The following is a 23,812-nucleotide window of genomic DNA, read 5'->3' on the forward strand; positions in this document are numbered from 1 at the left end:
TTTCTTTCTAACCTCAGTTCTCTCTGAGATTTAACACTATTCTTAGAGTACCATATCATACTTTTTTTTGTTTTCCCCATTATTTTCTCTTGCTTCTACCTTACATGTATTTTTTTTTAATCCAAAGTAAATTCCCTGATTAAATATTAGTCCATTTAAATGGCTCCCTCCTTTCTGACTGATTGCAGTTGTTATTGTTTACATTTTCAGATTTTCATTTTTTAGAGTTTTCCATTGATGTGACTTCCCTTATAGAATTTTAGGCCATGGGATCCCTAACTGTCCTTTCTGTAAACCTTTTGAAAACTTCTTGTCTAAAATTTCGGGTATGTGACAAACTTGCCTGGATTTCTATATCATGAATGCCAAGATGGAGCAGTTATTTTTCCCAAAAGTACCTATCTTCACTAATTGAACCATAGATTTTTTTTTCTTGTTGACCAAAATCAGGTATAAAATAACATTTTCTCATGTTACTTTTTCCACTTTTGAGAGAAGAAATTTTAAGTAAGGCAAGTCAATTTATTCATTCCTTTAATTTTGATAGAATTCCAAGAGATGTCCAGATAATTGAAGTCTCCTCTCATTTTTATATCCGGTTTTCATGCCAGGCTTGTTATCTGTCTCTTGATATATTTCATCACATTTATTTCCTTCTTTTTCTAAGGAATTCTTCTGGAATACCTCATTTATTTCTTCCTCCTAGTTGTCTTCATCCAAATACTTACACCTTACTTCCCCTTACTTTGGTTCCTTAATTTCTTTTTTTTTCCCTAGTAAATTTATTTATTTTTAATACACATTGCTTTATAAATCATGTTGGGAGAGAAAAATCAGAGCAAAAAGGAAAAACCATAGAAGAGATTAAAAAAAATAATGGAAAAAAGTGAATATAGTATGTGTTGACTTACATTCAATCTCCTTAGTTCTTTTTCTGGATGGATATGGCATTTTCTGTCCATTGTCTGTTGGATTGCTTTGGATCACTGAACCACTGAGAAGAACCAAGTCTTTCATAGTTGATCATCACATATTCTTGCTTTCAGAACCCTAGTTCTGCTTGTTTCCCTCAACATCAGTTCATGTAAATCTTTCCAGGCCTTTCTAAAATCATCTTGTTCATCATTTTTTGGTAGAGCAGTAGTATTCCATGTATTGAGATACAGATCCAATAATGGTACTGCTGGATCAAAGGGTATGCACAATTTGATAATTCTTTGGGCATAGTTCCAAATTGCTCTCCATAATGGTTGGATAAGTTTTCAACTCCACCAATAATTCATTAGTGTCTCAGTTTTCCTACATCCCCTCCAACATTTATCATTATCTTTTTCTGTCATCTTATCCAATTTGAGAAGTGTGAAATGGTACCTCAGAATTGTTTTAGTTTGCATTTCTCTAGTCAATAGTGATTTAGAGCATTTTTTCATATAACTATGGATGGCTTTAATTTACATCTGAAATTATCTGTTTATGCCCTTTGACTGTTTATCATTTGGGGAATGACTTGTATTCTTATAAATTTGACATAGTTCTTTATATATTTTAGAAATGAGACCTTTATCAAAAACACTGGCTGTAAAGATTTTTCCCCACTTTGTATTTCCTTTTTAATCTTGTTTCTCTTAGTTTTGTTTGTGCAAAAAAATTTAGTTTAATGTAATCAAAGTTGTCCAATTTGCTATTCATAATGTTCTCTAGTTCTTCTTATGAGTATATCTTTTTAATATATAATTCTATTCTTTATGAATTTTGTTGTTCCTTTTGAATGAGGTAGACCCTTTCAGAGTTATGTTCCCATCATGATTTCCATCTTACCAAATTTCACTGAGATAAAATTTGCTTTCTTGTATTTGGATATTCATTTTACCTTCCTTATTATTACTTACACTTTATATATTTATGTGTAAGCAGGATTATTCTTAACTTTTCTCTTGGATCTTTATCTTTTATGACTTATTAGATATCCCTGCTATTTTTTGTGTTGAGCTTGCTGTTCTCTGTGATATCTAACTTGGCAAGGTATGAGAGCAGTTTTCTTCCACCCCCTTTTTAGTTAAAATCCTTATGAGCATATTTGCCAGAATACAATAATATGTATGTGTCAACCTTCCTGATCAAAAGTCTGTCATTCTTTTATTTTAAGCTGTGGTCCAGGAATCTAAATCCCATTCTTTAATCACCATCTTAATCAGTTGTTCACTTCCCACTTTTCCCTTTCTCTTCTGAAGACTTACATTAGCAATTCTGTTGGAAACCCAACCTACTGTGTCTCTAAGGTCTTTCTTTCTCAGAACTTCTTATTTCCCAAGAATACTTTCTAGGTTTCTTATTGCAGCAGCACTTATTCTTATAACGAATTACCAGATGTCATTTCTCTTTAAGACTTAACATATATAATTAAGTTGGAGTACTTTTATTTCCAAGTTATTTGCTTGGTAGGTAGCCATAATAATATATTTTGGGATTCACACTGTCATTTTATAGAATTGTACACAGATCAACAGAGTACATCATAGAGTCAAGTGCTGGAACTTGGAGCTTTTGAATATCTTTCTCTTGTTGGTTAGACTACTCAGTTATGTTGTTGGTATTCTGTTTCTTTTTGAACATAGAAGCATGTAACAACAATTCTTTTTTCAGCTGCATACTCCATATTTTTAAACTACCTCCCTTTCTTTCTTTGTGATTCTCTTCTCCATCAGGAGGATATGATTTGTTACTCTCCACTACTTTTATCTATTAATCCTGACTTGGCGTGTCAAGGAATACACATTTGAGATTGGTAAAGGGCACCACACTGAAGCTTCTGACCTCTACCTCTTTGCCACTATTTCAGGGTGGGATAAACTTGGGTAGGCACTAATCTTGCTACTGACAAATAGGAAGCATAATAGTCAGCATCCTGGCTTTATTGCTGCTTTCTATATCCCCACTCCCATTTGATGAACTTGGAGATTTGGTTTTACCAAACAGGTAGCAATCAATCAATGAATCAGCATTTATTAAGCACCTATTATATGCCAGACCCAGTAAAAGTGATTTTCTCTCAGTGGAAAGAATTTTATATTGATTCCATTTCAACATTTGACTAGGTCAAGAATAAATCTTTTCAATTGCCTTTTAGAATGACAAAATACATTCGTATTACTGTTTCCCCCTACTAACCCTTTACAAATTCATCACTTCAGTCTAACCAAGATGATTTCTTTATGTTTCTTCAAAGCTAGTGGCCCTGAATATACCCCTTTTACCATTTACTTGAGAGAAAATTCTGTGTCAAGGAAATTCTGCTGTTTTCTTCCTCAGACTACTTAACTTGGTCAACAGAAAGCAAATAGATTTTTCCCCCATGTTGTTAAATTGAAAAAGCATGCACACTACATGATGAATCTGATCAATAAGTACAAAAATAACAAGTGCCATTAATCCATCTCCTGAGTTCACACCACTTATAACTCCCCACATTAATCAGTCTTTATTTCCTCACATGCTAGCACACAGGTGAAAATTCAGTTTCTAGTGCTACCTGTTCTCACTAGAAGTTCATTAAAAATTCATAAGGTTTTATAAAAACCTTATTCTCATCATTATCCCCATATATGTACCGTCTTAACAGTAAAAAGGCTAGAATCAAGGAGTAGGGATTGGATGACCAAAGAAGACACTCATATAGGAGAAGTATTTACTATATTTTGTCTTAATGGCTCGGTTACTTATGTGCTTCCTCCTCTTCCCTAGTTATCAGGAAATTCGAAGAACAGGAAGAGTCTCCAGGAACCTAGATTTGATTATTACAACTATGAAGCTCCTGAGCTTGACATCAGCGATTGTGAACTTCCTCATGTCATTGAAATCTATGACTTCCCTCAGGAATTTCGCACCGAAGACCTCCTACGAGTCTTTTGCAGCTATCAGTGAGTATTTTTTCATGGGTTGGGAGTGGTAGGGGGGATTGGGGTAAAGATACTTTAGAAAGCCTTCTATAAACACTTAAAAGTCTTCAGTTTTCCTAAGAATGGCTGTAGCTTCAAGTTAGCTTATGTTCCCTAAAGCTTAGAATATTTTTTAAAATCAATATTGTCATCAAAAATAATTTTCCACAATATGTTTAGAAGAATTGCACTTGTTTAATCTATATTGTATTACTTGCTGTCTGGAGGCAGGGAAGGGAAGGAGAAAAATTTGGAACACAAGGTTTTGCAAGGGTGAATGTTGAAAATTATCTTTGCAATGTATTTTGAAAATAGAAAGCTGTTATTAAAAAAATTAATTCTCCACAATTAACAACTTTTCAAACTCTTCAAGTACCTTAAAATATTAATTAGTTTTAATTCCCCCTATGAATCCTATGAATCATCATTTCTCACTTGAAGGTCTGTTGTTCTTGAGTTTTACATTTACTCCTTTAAATGGTGGAATGGTTTCCAGTTATTCATGCTATTTTTGTCTGAGTTCTTACAGAATCCAAACTTTTTTTTGAAGCATACCTGTTGATCTCACTATATGTCTGGATTTCATATCCCCTAAGTTTGCCTTAAATTTTTCTGATTATTTCTTTTTTGGGTTGCACTAAAAGGCTTCCCACTTCGAACCCCCAAGCCCCACCCCAGATAGGCTTCTGCTACTATCAAATACTTTGCTTAGACTTAACTACAATAGCTGAAAACTTAACTCATTCTTGACCTTGAGCATACCATTTTCTCCCAAATCTTTTTAAATTAGTTGCTCAACTTGACTCCATCATTTCTGACTACTTTTTGCTAAGTCTTGTTAAGATTAATATGAGAAAAAATTACTTTAGGCAGGGGTCCTCAAACTACGGCCCGGGCCAGATACGGCAGCTGAGGATGTTTATCCCCCTCACCCAGAGCTATGAAGTTTCTTTATTTAAAGGCCCACAAAACAAAGTTTTTGTTTTTACTATAGTCCGGCCCTCCAACAGTCTGAGGGACAGTGAACTGGCCCCCTATTTAAAAAGTTTGAGGACCTCTGCGTCTAGTGTTTTGGGCCTGTGTCTATCTAGGACTAACATTCTTCTCCCCACAGAATACTCTCTGGTGTTGAATTCAGTCTTTTTCTAAATATATTTGTAGTAAAGAATCTTATTTTTTTGTTCCCACAAATCTAAAAGGATCTCCATGGTTCTTTACCTAGTCACATTTAAATCTTATCATCTTTTCTTAAGAATTAATCCTTCAAGTTCTTGAATTATTTCTGTGTTATTTCTCAGAACTTTCTACTACCCACTCATCTGCTTGTACCTACCCAGTTATTAATTTTGAATATCAGTTCTTTTGAATACTATATAGTCACAATTCTTAACTTTAATTAATAAGTATTCATTTAAAATCTATCTTTCAATAGTCCCTTCCCAAACATATATTTTCATCACTTTCTCTGACTTTAATTTGGTAAGTATGTTTTAAATACCTGTAGTACACTGAGCATTCTCTTTGTGCTGTGGGGAATTCAAAACAAATATAGTGACATAGATCCATCCCTCAAGAAGTTTATATGTTTTTCAGGAAGATGAGGCATCCAAAACATGAAACAAAATATGATTAAGTACCATATTGAATGATATAGTCCAAGTATTAGACAATATTATTAGTGTACTATATCTGTAAAAGATATTTTTCTGACTTAATAGAAAATTTTTTAAATGCTATATTCATTTTATATAAGGGTAGTGGAGCATCTAGATATAGCTGCCAGGAAAGAGAAGATAGGAGCTTTCTTAGGAGCCCTGGCAAACACAATATGCTTTCAGTGACAGTTTGCAGGCATACTAAGGGTTTAGTTGAAGAGTAAGTGTTGTCAAATACTTTATTCCAACTTGGAGACAAGGAAACATTGATACAGAAGAAACTCTTGCCATGAGCTCCAACAGAGAGAGAAGGTATGTTTTTCCATCTGAGGTGATCACCAGCTACATCTAACATACCATATGAACTTAATCTACTAAAGAAAGTGAGAGACTTGAAGTCCATCTGAAGTATACTTCCATCTTATTAGAGATGATAAAATTTTCTTAGATAAAAGGAAAGAAATAATTTTGAAGCAAAATTATTCCAGGGCAAGGGGACCAAAATCATTGTTTAGCGTTGATGAAGTAAAAAATTGAGACGTTGAGGAAAGAGAAGAAACATCTTTTTATTGGAACTCTACAATAGATATGAGATTTATCTTCAAAGAGTGATTTGTTATGCTCTGAAAAAGTACCACCCCATATTCCCAAGGAATATTCACAGGCACAAACCAGTGGCTGAATTCTATTACCATCAAGATGAAGAGATCTTGATGATGCTAGACCTGACAGAGCAAGTGAAAATGTGCACTGTCACAGCATGTCTTAAAACTGTATCTCCAAGAGATGATAGTTACCAATAGAACTACTCTGTGATAAACACAGGCACACAACAGAAATTGGCATGGTTTTGGGGAGGAGATGCCCAGTAATACCTAGGTGAGTAATATTTATAATCCCAGCTGTCTGTATACAGGCATAATAGACCCCTCCCTCTGCTTAAAGAGAATGGGGCTTAGACATTACTTCCAAATCTTCCACCATTTAAAGATGACTCCCAGGGAACTCATCTCAATATCATCCATCCAGCTGATCTTCTAGATTTCAAGATCTATAAAAATTCAATGTTCTCCATGATGAGTTCAGTTCTGTAACTCACACCTCCTCAAATGGTTTCCCATCCTCTTACAAGACCATGTTACGTTCCCACTGGGTACATACCACCCTACCCCCTACCCAATCTATCACCCTCCCACCCCTACCTCCCCACACATATTTCAGCTTCTTTGCTTTTTTCTTCCCCATTAGACCTTGAGCTCTTTAATGGCAGGAGCTATCTTATTCCTCTCTTTGTATCCCCAACGATTAGCACAATTCCTGGAATATTATAGATGCTTAATTTTTTTGACTAACAACTAACAACAATATGGATTAAAAAATCATTTTTGAGTTCAAGAAAGTAAAATCTGATAGGTTTCACTAAAACTTAGCACAAGATTTATGACTAGAATATGGCATTAGAAATGATTCAGTAGAGAGGAAGCAGATGTAATGCCACATAAAGAAATTACATATTTACACTTAAGAACATGAGAATAAAAACCAAAAGAATATTTACTGACATTTAAATAAAAAAACAATAGAAATAGTACCATTATAGAGGGGTATGTACATGGCCTAGCCAGGTACAGAATATAGATGATACTTTTCTAAAACATACTATAATACTGACACAGGAAACAAAATTTAGTAATAATTTTTGTGGGAAGAGAATTTGACAATGCAAGCATCTGCTAGAAGTCTCATTATTTTAAAAACAGAACATCTGATAAGTCCTCCTCTGGCCTTGCACCTTTTTTCATAATGCAGAGGAAGCAACCAAAGGAATTATTGATATCTTAAAAGAACTTCAGCTTTAAAGAACTCAGTGAGTGCCTAGTCTCTTTCTCTACCCACTCCCATGAGGTAGAGTTGAAGTGACTCGCTCTATGCCATATGAGTAGTACGTGGCAGAGCTCTGCTTTGAATCTAGACCCTCTGACTCCAGAACCTGTGTTCTTGCCACTGTACCACATTGTAGTGAAAAAGAAAAAAATTTACAGAAGGGGAAATGGCAGGATCTTGGGCAAGGCAACCAGATCTTGAGATTCCCAATAGGAAATGTTAAGCTGAGGGGAAAAGAACAAAGATAAGAGGCAAGATGGGTGGTGGTGATGCTGTTAGGGACTTGGTGAAAACTCTGTCAAAGAAGGGCACACAAGTAGAAAACTATGTGGCAGCAGTGCATGCTCTCCTATTGACTCACGTTTTTAAAAGAGCTGTCCACATATGAAAATATATTTAGACGGATTGCAACTATTTAACCTATATCAGGTTACTTACTGTCTTGGAGGGAGGCAGAAAAAATTTGAAACACAAAGACTTAATTTTGAACTTTGAAAGCTATCCTTATATGTATTTGGAAAAAAAATTCTTTTGGGAGTGGGGATGGAGGGGAAAATGAATCCAGAAGAAGGTAGGAGCATGTGATCAAGATTAAATACAAGAGTGACACAGAAGAGTCCAAGAGGCTACATCCAAGAAAAAAATATCTTCAGAAATGCTTTGAGAAGATTTTTTTTTTTTTATTTAATAGCCTTTTATTTACAGGATATATACATGGGTAACTTTACAGCATTAACAATTGCCAAACCTCTTGTTCCAATTTTTCACCTCTTACCTCCCCCTACCCCCTCCCCTAGATGGCAGGATGACCAGTAGATGTTAAATATATTAAAATATAACTTAGATACACAATAAGTATACATGACCAAAACATTATTTTGCTGTACAAAAAGAATCAGACTCTGAATTATTGTACAATTAGCTTGTGAAGGAAATCAAAAATGCATGTGTGCATAAATATAGGGATTGGGAATTCAATGTAATGGTTTTTAGTCATCTCCCAGAGTTCTTTTTCTGGGCATAGCTAGTTCAGTTCATTACTGCTCCATTAGAAATGATTTGGTTGATCTCGTTGCTGAGGATGGCCAGGTCCATCAGAACTGGTCATCATATAGTATTGTTGTTGAAGTATATAATGATCTCCTGGTCCTGCTCATTTCACTCAGCATCAGTTCGTGTAAGTCTCTCCAGGCCTTTCTGAAATCATCCTGTTGGTCATTTCTTACAGAACAGTAATATTCCATAATTTTCATATACCACAATTTATTCAGCCATTCTCCAACTGATGGACATCCATTCAGTTTCCAGTTTCTAGCCACTACAAAAAGGGCTGCCACAAACATTCGTGCACATACAGGTCCCTTTCCCTTCTTTATAATCTCTTTGGGATATAATCTCAGTAGTAACACTGCTGGATCAAAGGGTATGCACAGTTTGATAACTTTTTGAGCATAGTTCCAAACTACTCTCCAGAATGGTTGGATTCGTTCACAACTCCACCAACAATGCATCAATGTCCCAGTTTTCCCGCATCCCCTCCAACAATCATCATTATTTTTGCTTTGAGAAGATTAAAGATAAAGTAGGCCCATGTGTTGGAGATATAACAATAGGAGGCACAGCTACTTAATTTCTTTTTCTTTATCCCAACTTCCCACAATTCTCTCCAACAAGGAAAACAGCATTCTTTCTTTCTTTCTTTTTTTTTTTAAATTATAGCTTTTTATTTGCAAAATATATTCATGGGTAATTTTTTTCAACATTGGCCCTTGCAAAACCTTCTGTTCCAAATTTTCCCCTCTTTCCCTCCACCCCCGCCCCTAGATGGCAGGTAGTCTAATACATGTTAAATCCTATATATATATATATATACATATTTATATAGTTATCTTGCTGCACAAGAAAAATTGGATCTAGAAAGAAAAAAAAAAAAAAAAAACCTGAGAAGGAAAACAAAAGTGTAAGCAAACAATAACAGAAAGAATGAAAATGCTGTGTTGTGGTCCACACTCAGTTCCCACAGTCCTCTCTCTGAGTATAGATGGCTCTCTTTATCTCTGAACAAGTGGAACGAGTTTGAATCATCTTATTATTGAAGAGAGCCACGGCCATTCGAATTGATCATTGTATAGTCTTGTTGCCATGTATAATGATCTCCTGGTTCTGCTCATTTCATTTAGCATCAGTTCATGTAGGTCTCTCCAGACCTCTCTGAAATCATCAAAAACAGCATTCTTACTGAGATCTAAAAATCATGTAATATGAAAAACATTTGGAGGATCGAGAGCTATTGAACCTGGAAAAGAAGGAGGATGGGTGTGGAACTGAAAAGATTAATGATTGCTATGTTGCAGAAAGAACAGACTTGTTCTCTGTTGTTTGAAAAGCCAGAAGTAGGACTAGTGATGGAATAGCTTGGGGTATTAGTAAGCTCCTGAGACTGGAAGTATTTAGAGAAATGATATTCTGCTAGAATTAGGGATGATTTAGAATGAGCAAGTTCAGGGGACAGGAGATTGGACTAGATGATTACTAGTGTTCTCCTTTATGTGGAAAAGGGGCAGATCAGTATGATGGCACTAGATTGCTTAAGATTAAGAATTCATGAAGAATGAAGGAATGAAGTTGGCTATTTCAAAGTGGTTACTGAAGAAGAAGGAAGATATGAGAAAACAACTTGGGCAGGGGTTCAGAAACAGAACTGGTCATGACTTGAATCATTTCAACGAGACATTTGGAAGGTGCATTTTTGTTGAGAAATAATAAAGTGAGAATAGTTCCATAAAAAGGTTCCAGGTTATTATGGTGAGCACAGAAATTGGTCTGAGTAGTTTTGACTTTGTCCTACAAGCATTTACAAACCAGCTTGCATAAAGGATTTTGAGTAGGAATCAAAGCAGTGTTTAAAGAAATTAAATCTGTGGATGCTATAGTTCTGGAGGTAGCAGCCTCCCCCTCCTTCGGGGTCTTATATCCCATGGCTTCTTTTCAGCTTGGTTGTAATGGCAATTCTTTTTTGGCCATGGGGGTAAGCTAATATACTTTCTGACTTCAAGAGTCTTTATGTAGATATGTAAAAGAGAGATTGAATGGAGAAAAGACTAGAGGCAGAAAAGACAGTTAAGAGATTGTTGGAAGTGATACGAACATTAAATAATAAGGGCCTCAATTACTCAGCATTGATAATGGAAGAGATTGGTTGGATACAAAAGGCTTCTTGAAGGAAGAAGAGACAAGATGTAGTAAATGAATAGGATTGATGAGATGAAGGAAGGATAGATTTAATTTATCATCTCTATGCGTGTGACATCCAGATTTGTATTTAGCTGCCAAAGTGTTTTTTCTAAAGCATAAAACTGACCATGCTCCACACCACCTCCAACCTGCCTCTCAGTGGCTCTTTCTTGTCTACAGAATAAAATATAATTCCTCTTTTTGACATTAAAAATTATTCATCCTCTTGCCTTTCCCTACCTTTCTAGTCTTGTTATACTTTAGTCCCTTCCATGAATTCTGTACTCTGGCTTCAGAGGTCCACTTGTAGTTCCTTAAATATGACTCTCCATTTCCTGTCTTTGTGCCTCACTCTGCCTCTTAGTTTACCTGGCTTCATTCAGGATTCAGCTTCCCTGCCAACTTCTATGGGTGGCTTTTCCCAATCCTTTCCACTGCTAGTCCATTCCCCTCTCAGATTACCTTCCATCTTTTCTATCTTATATGTACCTACATATTACATTACAGAACATAAGTCCTTCTTTATCAGCTGCCTACTGCAAATTTCTTTATAGTCTTGTTGTTGGTTTTATTCTGAAACTGATAAGCACCCAACTAAATGGGCATTTTCTATAGATAGTAAAATGGCGAGAAAGGATTCCACATGAGACTGCAATCTCTGTTATATACAACTTGTTTTTCTTTCTACATTTTTAACAAGTTCAGCCTGTCACTTTCAAAGCTGCCTGACTTGTCTGTGCTTCTTAGTGGAGTCTTGGGTTCTTGTCTCCTCAATCATCCACTTGTCCTTTTTTCTTTTCTCTCATGCCCACCTTGAGTTCTACCCCTCTCAATAATGGAAGAAGAAAGCTCTTGTAACAAGTCAGTGATAAACATTTACTTTGTGCTTCCTAAGTGGGGGGGGGGGGTTAGTTGGGACTTCAAAGAAGTCACTAGATGGCAAGGAGGGAGAGCGTTCCAGGCACAAGGGAGGGCCAGAGCGCCCAGAGCCAAGAGATGGACGTTCTTTGGAATAGCAGGGAGGTTAGAGAAGCACAACCAATGTACACATTGACTCTGTCTGAAAATAGATGGCTTATTCTGCATCCTGAGCTTCCATACATTTTAAGCTGTAACTTCAAATCCAGAATGTTCAAAACAGAACTTAATATCTTTTCTTCCCAACCCATCCTTCTCCCAGACTTCCCTATTATTATCAAGAGCACCACCATCCTTTCCCTTATTCAGTTCACAATCTCATAATTATCCTTGACTACTTATTCTCTCTTACTCCATGTCTCTAATCAGTTGTTTGTACTTCCACAGTACCTCTCATGTCTATCCCCTTCATTCTACCCATATAGCCTCAACCTACTTTAGTGCTTCATCACCTCTTGTGTAAATATTGTAATGCCTCCTAGTTAGTTTCCTTGACTCTAGTCCCTCTCCACTCCTTCTCATGGCTTGCAGCATGCATTTCCTAAAGCATAAGTCTGACTATGTCACTTTCCTATTCAGTAAATCCTAGTGGCTTCCAGTTACCTCTAGACCAAACATAAACTCTGCTGTTTAGACTTTAAAGGCCTCACAATCCAAAGACTCCAACCTTTCAAATCTTTTTTTAACACTTTCACACTCCCTATGGTCCTAACAAGTTGGCCTTCTAACTGTTCTTTATATACAAGCTTCTATTTGCTGTTTCTGTGCTTGAAGAATAGGTTGATGAAGTCTCTAAAATCTCAAGCCTTGAATGGATCTGTTCTCCAGAGCAGAAAGTAAAAGTTATGCTTCCTAGCTCATAAGTTGAGCCTGTTTTTGTGTAACTCTAGAATCAATGAAACCTGGCTGTGATTCAGAGGGAATCTTGGAGACTATAGCAAGAATTCTATTGTGCTTAGATGAGAGAGGCTGTGGATTTTAATAATATATATCATAGTGTCCAAGCCAACCTGAGTTATATCAGGGTATTTAGTACATCACTTTGATGAGCTACATTTTGAGAGCTATGATTCTTGTTTGAAAATATTAATTTAAATATTCATGACTATATATTGAATTCATGAGATCCTAATTCTGAACATGTAAAATAGAACAAGGAGTATAAAATATGTTGTTTTTTTCAACCTCAGTATTAAAGGCACATTTTTTATAAAATGTATAACAGATTTTAAAAACCAACTTAATCCTCTCCCAAAACAGGAATTTTCTAAGTTAGGTTGCTGTTAGTGAATGGCATATGTTAAAGCTATTATCCAAATACTTGTAGTCTTTAAGGGATAAGCATTTTCTATTTGTTTTCTAGACTTTAACAGAGAAAGACTGTAGACCCTTCCCATCACTTTCTAATATACATTTCAGAGTATGGCAACAAGAATCTTCCAGAAGGTATAAAATTCATCCTTTCATCACACAAATCATCTTGGATAGATAGCTGTCATATTATGAATCTTTCTAGAGAAAGACCTTTCCATTCTCTGTAGTAACTTGAAGTGCAGCAAGGAAATTCTTTTTTCTGATTAACCTAAATCACTTTAATTTCCTTTTATCTGGTTTTCCTCAAAGGATCCTTTTCCTGGCTGGATGTCTTGATTATAGGGTATAGACTGTCATTTCTTACTTCTTTAGTGTGCTTTTCAAAGTTTTGAGAAAGCAGGAGGGCAAATGCCAGAGTTAGATCTTCAGACTTTGGAATCTTAAGAGTTGGGGCTAGAAGAGACCATAATCATCATCCAGTTCAACTTCTATTTCAGTGATTAAATAGAAGTCCCAAAGGGGTCTTGATCAAAGGCATATAGCTAGTTAATGGCAGAATCTGGACGTGGGGGCCTCTTGTTTCTACCTTCCCAACATCTCATTTTCATCGCCAAATCTCTCCTCATTTCCATCACCTGTTCTAGTAGCTGAACTGTTAATAGGCTTATCTAATTGTTGCAATAGCCTCTTAACTGAATGTTTTGCCTCTGGTTTCTACCTACTCCCATCCCTTCTCCATTCAGCTCCCAAAGTTCAGGTCCAATCATATCATCACTGTGCTCAATAAACCTCAGTAGCTCCCTGTTACCTCCAGGATCAAAACTGGTGGTACATTGGGTAGAGCTCCAGGACTGGATTCAAAAGAACCTGAATGCAAATCTGGCCTCAGACACTTACTAGCTTTGTGATCCTGGCAAGTCACTTAACCTCACTTTGCCTCAGTTTGCTCTGTTATGAAATGGGAATGATAACAATAGTACCTACCTACCAAAGTTGTTTTGAGAATCATATGAAATATTTGTAATATTTCACTTGGAATAGTGCCTGGCATATTATAGGTATTGAATTGATGCCTTTCTTCCTTTTTTTTCTTCTTTCTCTCTTTTTTTTCCCTTTTGTCCTCCTTCCCTTCTTCTCTCCCTTCCTTCTAGCATTTAAAGCCTTTTATAACTTGATCCCATCTTGCCTTTCCTGACACATCACTCCTTTTTATCCAGCCAAACTGGCTTTCTTCTTTTTCTTCTCACGTGGCTCTCTAGCTCCCCTCTTCATGCCTTTACTCTGGGTGTTGCCCATGCCCAAAATGCACTCCCCCTCCTCCCTTCTCCTAGCATCCCTGACTTCCTTCAGGGCTCAGATCCCAAGATTACTTCTTCCATGAAGTCTTCCCTGATCATCCCCAACTGCTAGTGTCTTTCCCACAAATGCCTTATGTCTGTTTGTATGTATGTATGTATGTATACACCTACCTATGTTTGTGTATATATGTACATATAGTCTGTCCCTGTAGAGATTGTAAGCTCTTTGAAGGTGAGATAGTTGAACTTCTAAAACCTAGGACAGTGCCTGGCACATAAGAGACATTTAACTTTATTGATTGATTCTGCCTGACTCAAAAAAAAAGGTAGCCTATTAATTCTGCTAAAAGGCTAACTTTCCACTGTTTTGTCTTTTAATCTGGTCTAGCATCCACTTTATATTTTATTTCTCTTTATCATAGTTCCTCTGACTTCATCACAGCTTTTACTATGATAGTGTATAAGAAAAAAACAAAAGACATCTTTTAATTAAACTGCCCCTTCTTCATTATTTGCTTTTTGCCATTTTTGTATGAATTCCATCTTACTGTTTAATCTCTTCATACCCTTGAGTCTACATTTGCAAATAACCTTCCCCGTTCACCTTCTCCCTTCTAGTCCTCCTCCACCCCCTCCCCTGTACCTGTTTTCTACCTCTCCCTTGTCCCCTGCCCACAAGAACACCTCTTCCAAATAATGCATTTAATACATTCCCTCCCCAGGGACTTGTGAGGATTAATTAGTTGATGTCTGTAAAGTACTGGGGAACATAAAATACTCCCGGGTAGTGCTCTGTGATGACATTATTGCTTTTAAAATTCAGCTACAGCTTCTGTTCTCCATTATGGTGTTTTTTTTTTTTTTTTTTCCTGTGTATCATTATCCACTTTTGACTGTATATGAGATTGGGTCTGTCTCTTTCTTTTCCTTTCTCAGCATAATGTGTTTTGTGAGACTTTATAGGAACTTAATAAATGTTTACCAAATGAATAAAACCGTTAACTTTTAAGGCATAAAACATTTGCTTTCTTGTGTTGCAGAAAGAAGGGATTTGATATCAAATGGGTGGATGACACACATGCTCTAGGAGTGTTCTCCAGTCCAATTACAGGTATTTCCCTTTTATCCATTCTTGGTCTTCTTGATCAGTTGAAGGACCCAGGCTGGTTGTAGCTCAGAGGGAAGCTGCTTTACCATGTCTTGAGGAGGAAGGTTAGGCTTGTTCATCTTGACCCCAGAGGGCACATTTCCCTAAAAAGCAGATTTCAGCTTGATATTCACTATGAGAGCCTCTGAAAGTCAAAAGGCTCGTCTCCAAAGTGATGACTTTCCCCACCTGCCGTCTCTCTGCCAGGCCTGGAGAGGGAATGTCCTTCGTACTGCAGGTTTCCTGCTGCTCTCAAATCCCGATGCCTTTACTTTCCTACCTTCCTTTCAGAGCGGTGCTGTGGCACTTTGAGCTGTAACTGCTTGTGACCCAGGGAGAGGAAGGATTCCTTCTGAATCTGGTGGAAGGTGTTATGTTTACTTACTAATACCTGGAGGATGTATTTCCACAATACTTTTGAAGTAATTTCATCATAAGCAACAATAAAATCACAAATCTGAACACGTACCTTCTCTTCCCCTCCCCCCAAAAAGCATTAGATGTAATTAAGTTGTAGTGACAGAAGCCCCCTCGAGAGCTGGTAATGGCCACACTTTTGTTGCCATGTACCTTTTGTGTATGTGAGCAATCTCGTGTCAGACATTTCTCCCCCGACCCTCACCTCTAGTCACCCCAAGATCTGTTGTGTTTGCATCCCAAGTACCTAATATAGCTCCTGGGATAGAATAGGAAAAAAAGAAATACTAGTTGAGCAAGTGAATGAATGAAGTCACTTCTCCTCAAAGCATTTTTATTTCAAATTAGTTCCTTCTGCGAATCAGCTCCTGATTTTTTCTTTGCTTCATTTCATTGCACTCTTACGTGTTGATGTTCACACTTGTCCACAGCCCGCGACGCCCTGAGCAGTAAGCACATGATGGTGAAGATCCGGCCGCTCTCTCAGGCCACAAGAGCAGCCAAGGCCAAAGCAAGAGCTTGTGCCGGTGAGTTGAGCTCCTCTCTGCTACCTGCTCTTCCCTTCCTGCTTGGCCCCAGGCCCGGGGCGTCCCCCTTCCAGTCCTCTTGTCAGCCCAGGAAGTCAGTCCTGGGCTCGGAAGGTCCCTGTGGGGTGGGGTCCTCGCAGTCGGGATGGGGTCAGGTCACTGCAGCGGCCTTACTTCCTGGGCTGGGACTGGTGTCTGCCCCATCCAGCTCTGGCCGAGACCGACTTGCTTAATAGTCACTGCATAAAGTTGTGTTATTGCAAATGATGAAGCCAAGTTGTACTTCACAGTGTTAATTTCCTGTGATGCTCATCTAACACTGGTATTAATTACTGCTGATGCAGCCCTTGTTAGTCTATTTGGTATGTTAATTACTGTGTTAAATCACTGCGGACTGAGCGGCTTCTTCCTTCCCTCCCTCTCCCTCCCTGCTCCCTCTCTAGAGTTTCTCCAGCCGGCCAAGCCTCGCCCGGAGACCTCAGCGGCCCTGGCCCGGAGGTTAGTGATCAGTGCCCTTGGCGTGCGGAGTCAGCGCACCAAAGCTGAGCGGGATGCCGAGCTCAAGAAACTGCAGGAAGCCCGCGGTGAGTTAGCTGCAGAGCCTCATTTAAAGGCCATGAGGAAGGGAGAGTAGCCTGCTCCATTCTGCCATTTCCCCCACCCTGTGCAAGCTCTCGTGGGTAAACAGCGGGTTCTTGTGCCGATGGTTGGGAGAAAGACAAACTAAAATCTGCTTGCCAGTGTTATACCCAGCCAGATATTCTAATCAATGCCCCTTGCAATGCTTTTCATGAGATATGTATCAGCCCTCCAGATAACATCTAAGGCTCTTTGTAAGGCATAATGTCTTCCCCAGCCTTTAGCAAGGACTTTTTTGTGAAGTGCATTTCCAGTTGAAATACCCTTTAACATGAAAGGAAATTTGCCATAGCTTATGCTTAGCACACCCATTACATCACTGTGTCGTATATTATAGACAGATCTGATTTTATCAATACTCAGGTAAGAAGTAACAGAAGTGTGGCATTTCTTTATTTTTCTGGTGTGAGACAGCCCTAAATGTTTTTAATGTGGTATGGTCTGGAGTTCCCATCTTCGAATTATTTACTAGTAGCTAGAGTTCTAGGAAAGTATTTCAAGTCCACAGGTAGATTTTTTTTCTTTTCCCCACATTTAGGAGCTGAAGTTAAAATCTGTCTCTTTTCCTTTATCATCTGTTGACTTCTTCGTAAAAGCCTGGGATTCTTGCTTGGCTCCTAAGTACTTTTTATCGACATTTAAAGTTTAGACAGTTTCATTGCCCCAGCTACGATCTGGGGAACCTGTGAAGGCAATTTATTTTGAGAATTCTACTTACCAGAAAGTAACTTCATTTTTCCATTAAATGAATTGAAGTTCCAAGACCTTGTTTATTGCTGGTCTAACAAGGCCATTAATACTTCCTGTCCACTCTGCTCTGGTGATAGCTGCCAGCTGGTGGTCGCTCAGCTGCACTGACCAGATAACCAGTGATAGAGTGTATCATGGCAGGTGCTGAAGTTTCAGAGCTGAACCCAAACTATTTTTGAAACCTTAATGATTGTAATGAACTAGTAGTGAGTTCTCTAAGATGCTCCATCATTGAGATTCTATAGGTCAGGATAGAGGTTTCCTGTTGATTTTGAGAGGCAGTGACCAATGAAAGGGTTCTGTGAAGAAAGGCCAGTGGCATGTTACCCCCTGTGTTATGTCATTTTTCTTTGTATATTTATCAGTTGGTAAACATGAGTCTCGCCCAACCTTCCCCTTTGGGAGCCCTCACTTCATGTTGTAGGACTGCAGCAGACAGTGCCAGCAGTATCGCCGTGAGAGTACCTGGGCATGCAAATTATGTATAGATGATGGGGACTTTGGGACTGTGGCTAGTTTACACTGGCAGGGAAGGGGGGAAGCAGACATTTTTTAAAAGTTCCTTTTATGTGCCAGGCACTGTACTGAAGTACTTTACAAACACATCTTGTTTGATCTTCACAACAAACTGAGAGATAGCTGCAATTATTATCCCAATTTTACAGTTAAGGAAACTGAAATAGAGAGTGGATAAGTGACTTGCCCGGGGTCACACAGCTACGGAGAGGTATTCCATCCCTCCTGACTTCTGGCTCAGAGCATTATCCTCTGTGCCATCAGCTGCCTCTAAAAGGGTGCTTAACAGCACAATTAGAACCTTCTTTCTGGTCATACCACTGTCTTTGTAGACTTTTCTTTTTTTTCCCAGAGATGATCCTAATCTTTGTGTCTGAGTCGTGTTGTGTAAAATCTCTCTTATTAGCTCTGTTCCAGATTACACAGATGGAATTGTGTTTCTGTGGAACCCCAAAACGTCCACTTATCAATATCTGAAGTCGGGCCTTAACCTTCTCTTTGAAGATGAGAGAAAGCTCTAGAAGATACACTTTTTCTGTCTTTTTTTTTCACTTTATATTTTAAAAACATTGATCAAATCTTACCACTGTCAGGAGGCCTCCCCCCTCATTCATGGGTTAAGAAAATATATACCTCCCTGAAGCCTCATAGAAGAGTAGTTTCTCTTTTCATTGCTGCCCTGCAGATTAAAGTCAAAAATATAAAACCATAAAAATCCTATCATCAAGCCAGGTTAGATGAGACCTTGAAGCCATATCATACTTAAACCTTCCCTGGAAAATGATAATCAATTCTGTTTTGAAAGACTCCAGAGAAAGAAATTCCACAACCTCCCTTGGTAACCTCTTTCAGTTTCTAACAGCTTTCATTGTCAGAAAGTTCTTAAGTCTCATTAAATTTGTTGTTGTCGTTAACTTTTTTCTCCCTAGTTCTCTCCTTGGTGGAAGTAGAGATTCCTTAGAAAGAAAGACCTAGAAGTGGGAACAAATCTGAGTTAGCAGGCATGAAATCAGCTTTTATGAGTCTGGGTGGCCACAAGAAAGTCCTTGTGTCCCTATTTCCTCATCTGTTAAATGGGCATAATAATACTTGACTTGTTTCCCTAATGGAGTTTGTGGGAAGGTAAGAATGAGATCTTGGATGAAAGTGCTTAGGAGAGTAGATCTTAGTTTTTGCCTCTTAAAATGATGAAGCTGAATTAGGTTATTTACAGAAACTCTTTGAGCTCTAGCATTCTCTGATTCTGGAACTAAGGAATCCTATTCAAATGCCAAATGCTGTGTGATTATTATATGATCATTAAAACAGTATTGACATTAGTATTACTGATACCATCACCTCCTTATCCCTCAGTCTTCTCTAGGGCTCACTACCTTTGACTTTTCCTCATAAACTTTATTTAATCATCTTCATGCATTGCTTCTCATCCCCTTTACAACTTCTTTCCATCCTGTTACTGTAGAACCTGGACAACACAAGATAGCATCCTTTTCACAAATTCAGAATTTGTGGCTTTGACTACTTAGTGCTTCTTCATGCCATGAAGCCATGACAACATCTACTCTCATGCCAGTTTGTGACAGCAGCTTAACTGTAGTTACCTGTCATCTTCCCAGCTTTTTAATTTTCTAAATTTTCCTAATTTCTCTAATATACTAGCTCTGAATTCACTGTCCTTGGTTCTAGTAAACTGGAAGAGGAAGTAAAAGTGCATTTTCATCACCCACTCTACCTAATTAAATCATTAATAATTTAAAAGCAGACTGTTTTCATAGATGACTCTGAAGGTGTTTGTGATAGAATTATCTTGCAGAATCTCTGAGATTGAAGGAACTCCAGAGATCATTTGAGTCTAAATCCATGCCTATATGAGACCCTCCTGGGAGACAGAAGGGGATAGGGCACTGGCCTACGAATCAAAGGACCTGGTCTCTGAGGCTCCAACCTCTGTGACCATCAACAAGCCCCCTCCCCTCTCCAAGCTTCTGTCTTCAACTATAAATTGCAGGCATTGGACCTCATGGTCTCTGAAGGCCTTTCTAGCTCCATTGCTCTCATTCTCTGGTCCTTCTGTCACAAATGGTCATCCATACTGGACTTAAAAATCTCCGATGAGAGAGAAAGCCCACTATCTCCTGAGGAACATTTTTGGATTTTTGAGTTGTTAGGAAGCCACCCTCATTTGCCATTTTAAAGCATTTTTTCTTTGTTTTTATGAACTTAATAATCAGCAGCAAATTTAAATACATATACACTTATAAGGATTGTATATGAAGTTCTGAAATTGTTACATAATTTGTATTGAAAAGTGTGTATTAAATTTAGATGATTAGATTGCTCTAATTGTTTCTTTCTGAACTTATTTTTTTAATTACAAAAGAAAATAAAAATAATTCTTATCATCTAATATTCCTGAATTAGCTGAAAAAATGCCTTTTTAACTAGAAAACAATGCGTTCAATAGTTGAATGACTAAGTTTGTTTTTTTTTTTAATTTTGCATTGATATTCGTTAAAGAATTCCCTATGATTTTCCTTCCTACAAATATTTACTATGAGATTCCACACTCCTTGTATTGAAAGGAATATAAAAATAGAAGTTATAGCCCCTGCCTTCCTGAAACTTTCAGCCCATTTGGGAAGACAATTCAATTCAGTCATTGCTGTAGTAGAAGCAAGTGAGCAGCCTCTAATAGCCCAGGTCACAGTCTGTTGGCCAGGGCTTTCGTTGGAGCGACCATAGGCTAGACCAGAAAATAATTGTAAAGGGCCATGCTAAATAGTAAGAGAGAAACAAAATTGAGCACAGTTTGGCCCTCCCCATGGGCAACTTGCGGTCTAATACATAGTAGATATATAAAGGCCAAGTCAGAAAGGAGTAGCTGCCCCTGACTTGGATGTTTCTGCTGTCAAAGTTCCTGATTATGCATCCCTTTGTAGGGCTGTTTTTAAATCACAAAACTTCATTGATGACCACTGCTCAGGTTTGTGCCATTTAGAACATTTTCTGTATGTTCCCTGGATGTATCTCCAATCCAGGTTGCTTCTTGGATACATTTTGGTATCTTTGTATCTGTGTACCAGCACATTCGAGCTGTGTCCCTCCCCGTCTTCAAGGTCATTAATAGCTTTAATGAGCATCTCATTTCTTCCATCATACTCAGCAGGGGAGTTTATAGAGCACTTGACAATTCAGAAAGTGCTTACCTCACCCTAACCCTGAGAGTAGGTCATGGAAACATTATGTCTATTATACAGAAAGGAAAACTGAGAACTAGAGGTATGGGACTTTGCCCAAGGTCACTGAGCTAATTGTGATAAATGCTTAAGTACATAAATCTCTTTCCCACTGAACCATAGAAGGGTAATAAAAATGTTTTTAACAGCCCTAGCCCAGAAGCCCTGCTGAATGCCACTTAGTTCTCTAGATGGATAATAGTAACCCATAGATAATCATCCTCTAAATATGACCTTTCATGGCACTGTATCTCCCCACTTCTGATAGAACTGTTCTGCAAGCTGAACTGCATTTTCTTAGTATATTGATAAATATCTAAATGCTTGCTAAATCAAGAATCTAAAGACTTACCAAAATCAAGTTAGGTCACATTTTTCACCTTCCCTTGATTTACCACATTTTTCACTCAAAGTAATAGACGGATATTAGATTAGTATGGTTGGGCTTGTTCTTAAGAAAGCTGTGCTCATTATTATTCTGTAGGTGTTTGTGAATTGATTTTGTGATGATTTTTTTCATTATTTTTCCCAGGTATAGAAGTAAATCATACAGGGCACATCCCTATTCTCTTTTTAAAATGAAAACACTAGTTCTTTTCCAATCTTCAGTACCCCAAGTCTGAGAAATGGTCGCTAGTGACCTTTTGGTGACTTCAGTCAGTCCATTTAAATCTAGGAAGTGTATAAATCACTGATAGTTAGGATGCATCAAAGGGCGTTCATGCTCTGGGACCACTCCTGCTGTCCTTTCTTCCTCTCTGTCTCTCCTAATCCATCTTTCTCTGTCCCTGTTGTTCGCTTCCACATCACTTATTAACGTCAACTCAGAGCTCCACAAAAACAGGCCAGACAAACCCTCATCTCCTTTTAGTGTTGTCTGTTCTCTTCAGTTGGGTGAAGGGACGGCATTTGTCCTGAGTTTTCTGTTTTACATATTTTCAGGTTAAATTTAAAGTGGCACTTGAACCTAAGGGAAAGTACACCGGGCTTGCAGGGGGACTGGTGGAAGCCCCTTTCTGTAGAATGGGCATGGCAGCCTTAGTGCTCTCTCCTTCGGCTCTAAGAGTCTCTGATTTTGGGCCTGCTTGAGCATTTCAGAGTGGATTCACTGTTACGTTAGACTGCTCACTAAGAGCGGGTGGGCTGGGGAGAAGCAAAGGTTGTCTGGCTTGTTGGCATTTCTGCTTTTTTGCAACTATTTGTACAACCATCTAGTTTTCCCTTACATTTTCCATGTTTTTTATATTTTCTCAAAAGATTGACATTTACAGAGTCTCCCTTCTTGGGCTCCTTTGTGTTTTATTTTACTTCTTCCCAGAACAGCTGTGCTTTTTGTGTCATGGAAGGACCCTGTGGTGGCCTATGGACGCCTTCTCAGAATAACCATGGTCTACCTTTCTAATGGAAGTGAATGCTAACTTTTAGTGAAGGATTAGTTAAAAACAGACAGAGACATACACAGATATGGAATATGCAGGTGTCTATGTGTTATATCTGTGTGATATGTGTATATACAGATACACGAGTGGGTGAATTGAGATATTGTTTCTCTTCCTTCCCCCCTCCCCATTAAGATTCAGGAAAATCTCGGCCTAGACCAGTCCCTGGCTGGTCTGTAGACCCTAGATTGAGAATCCCTTTTGTCATTTCTTTAGCTTGACTGGTGAAAATTCACTTTTTGTTTATTTTGCAGGAGTCCCATTGACTCTCCTTACAGCCTAGAATCTTTTTCAGTTTCTGGTCAGTTTGTCATAAACTCCTGTTGTAGACCCAGGGGGCTCCTCGGTTTTCTGAGCATCCAGTTACTGCCGTGTCCTCGGGTCCATGTGTCTGCCTCCCCCCCACCTCCCCCAGCCACATCATTTCCCCAGCAGCCATTGCCTGGACCGAGGGAGGGAGGGCTCCTGCAGGCCGGCTGCCATCTGGCCTTATGGATCCTGGCTGCTGTGACCAGCGCCTGCCACAAGGTGGAGCCCACAGTGCAGCCAATTCCTTCCCTGTCAGTGCCCACCTGCTAGCCTGGCACGGTATAGGAGAGGTGAATGCAAAGTATCTCATTTCTCAGCATAGACGCGATTTCAAAAGCATTTTTATTTATGCAGCCTCTTGGATCCTCAGGCTGTAAAGTTTCTTACAGGTATTCACATATTTAATCATTTCAATAGACCCAGAAGGGCAAATAATGGGTAAGGCTTATTTTATAAAGTTTGCAGATACAATTACACTGACATAGGAGCTTCCAGAAAAAGAAATTCTCATCCAGTGCAGGTTGGCAACTTCTCTGCAAAGTCAAGTCTTACAGAGAGGTCTAGGACACAGAGAAGTGACTCCCTGAAGAGTCA

The 23,812-nt window shown here is 38.4% G+C and overlaps 1 protein-coding gene across 1 annotated transcript in view; it reads left to right on the plus strand.

Moving 5' to 3' along the window:
- R3HCC1L (R3H domain and coiled-coil containing 1 like) overlaps nucleotides 1-23,812 on the plus strand; it is a 104,653-nt gene that overhangs the window by 79,250 nt on the left and 1,591 nt on the right. Inside the window, exons 4-7 of the mRNA XM_031956221.1 lie at nucleotides 3,742-3,917; nucleotides 15,279-15,349; nucleotides 16,234-16,329; nucleotides 16,773-16,913. Of these exons, the coding sequence (XP_031812081.1) occupies nucleotides 3,742-3,917; nucleotides 15,279-15,349; nucleotides 16,234-16,329; nucleotides 16,773-16,913 (484 nt within the window). The remainder of the gene's footprint in view (nucleotides 1-3,741; nucleotides 3,918-15,278; nucleotides 15,350-16,233; nucleotides 16,330-16,772; nucleotides 16,914-23,812) is intronic.

Source organism: Sarcophilus harrisii, chromosome 2 (assembly GCF_902635505.1).
Source record: "Sarcophilus harrisii chromosome 2, mSarHar1.11, whole genome shotgun sequence".
Classification (NCBI taxonomy): domain Eukaryota; kingdom Metazoa; phylum Chordata; class Mammalia; order Dasyuromorphia; family Dasyuridae; genus Sarcophilus; species Sarcophilus harrisii.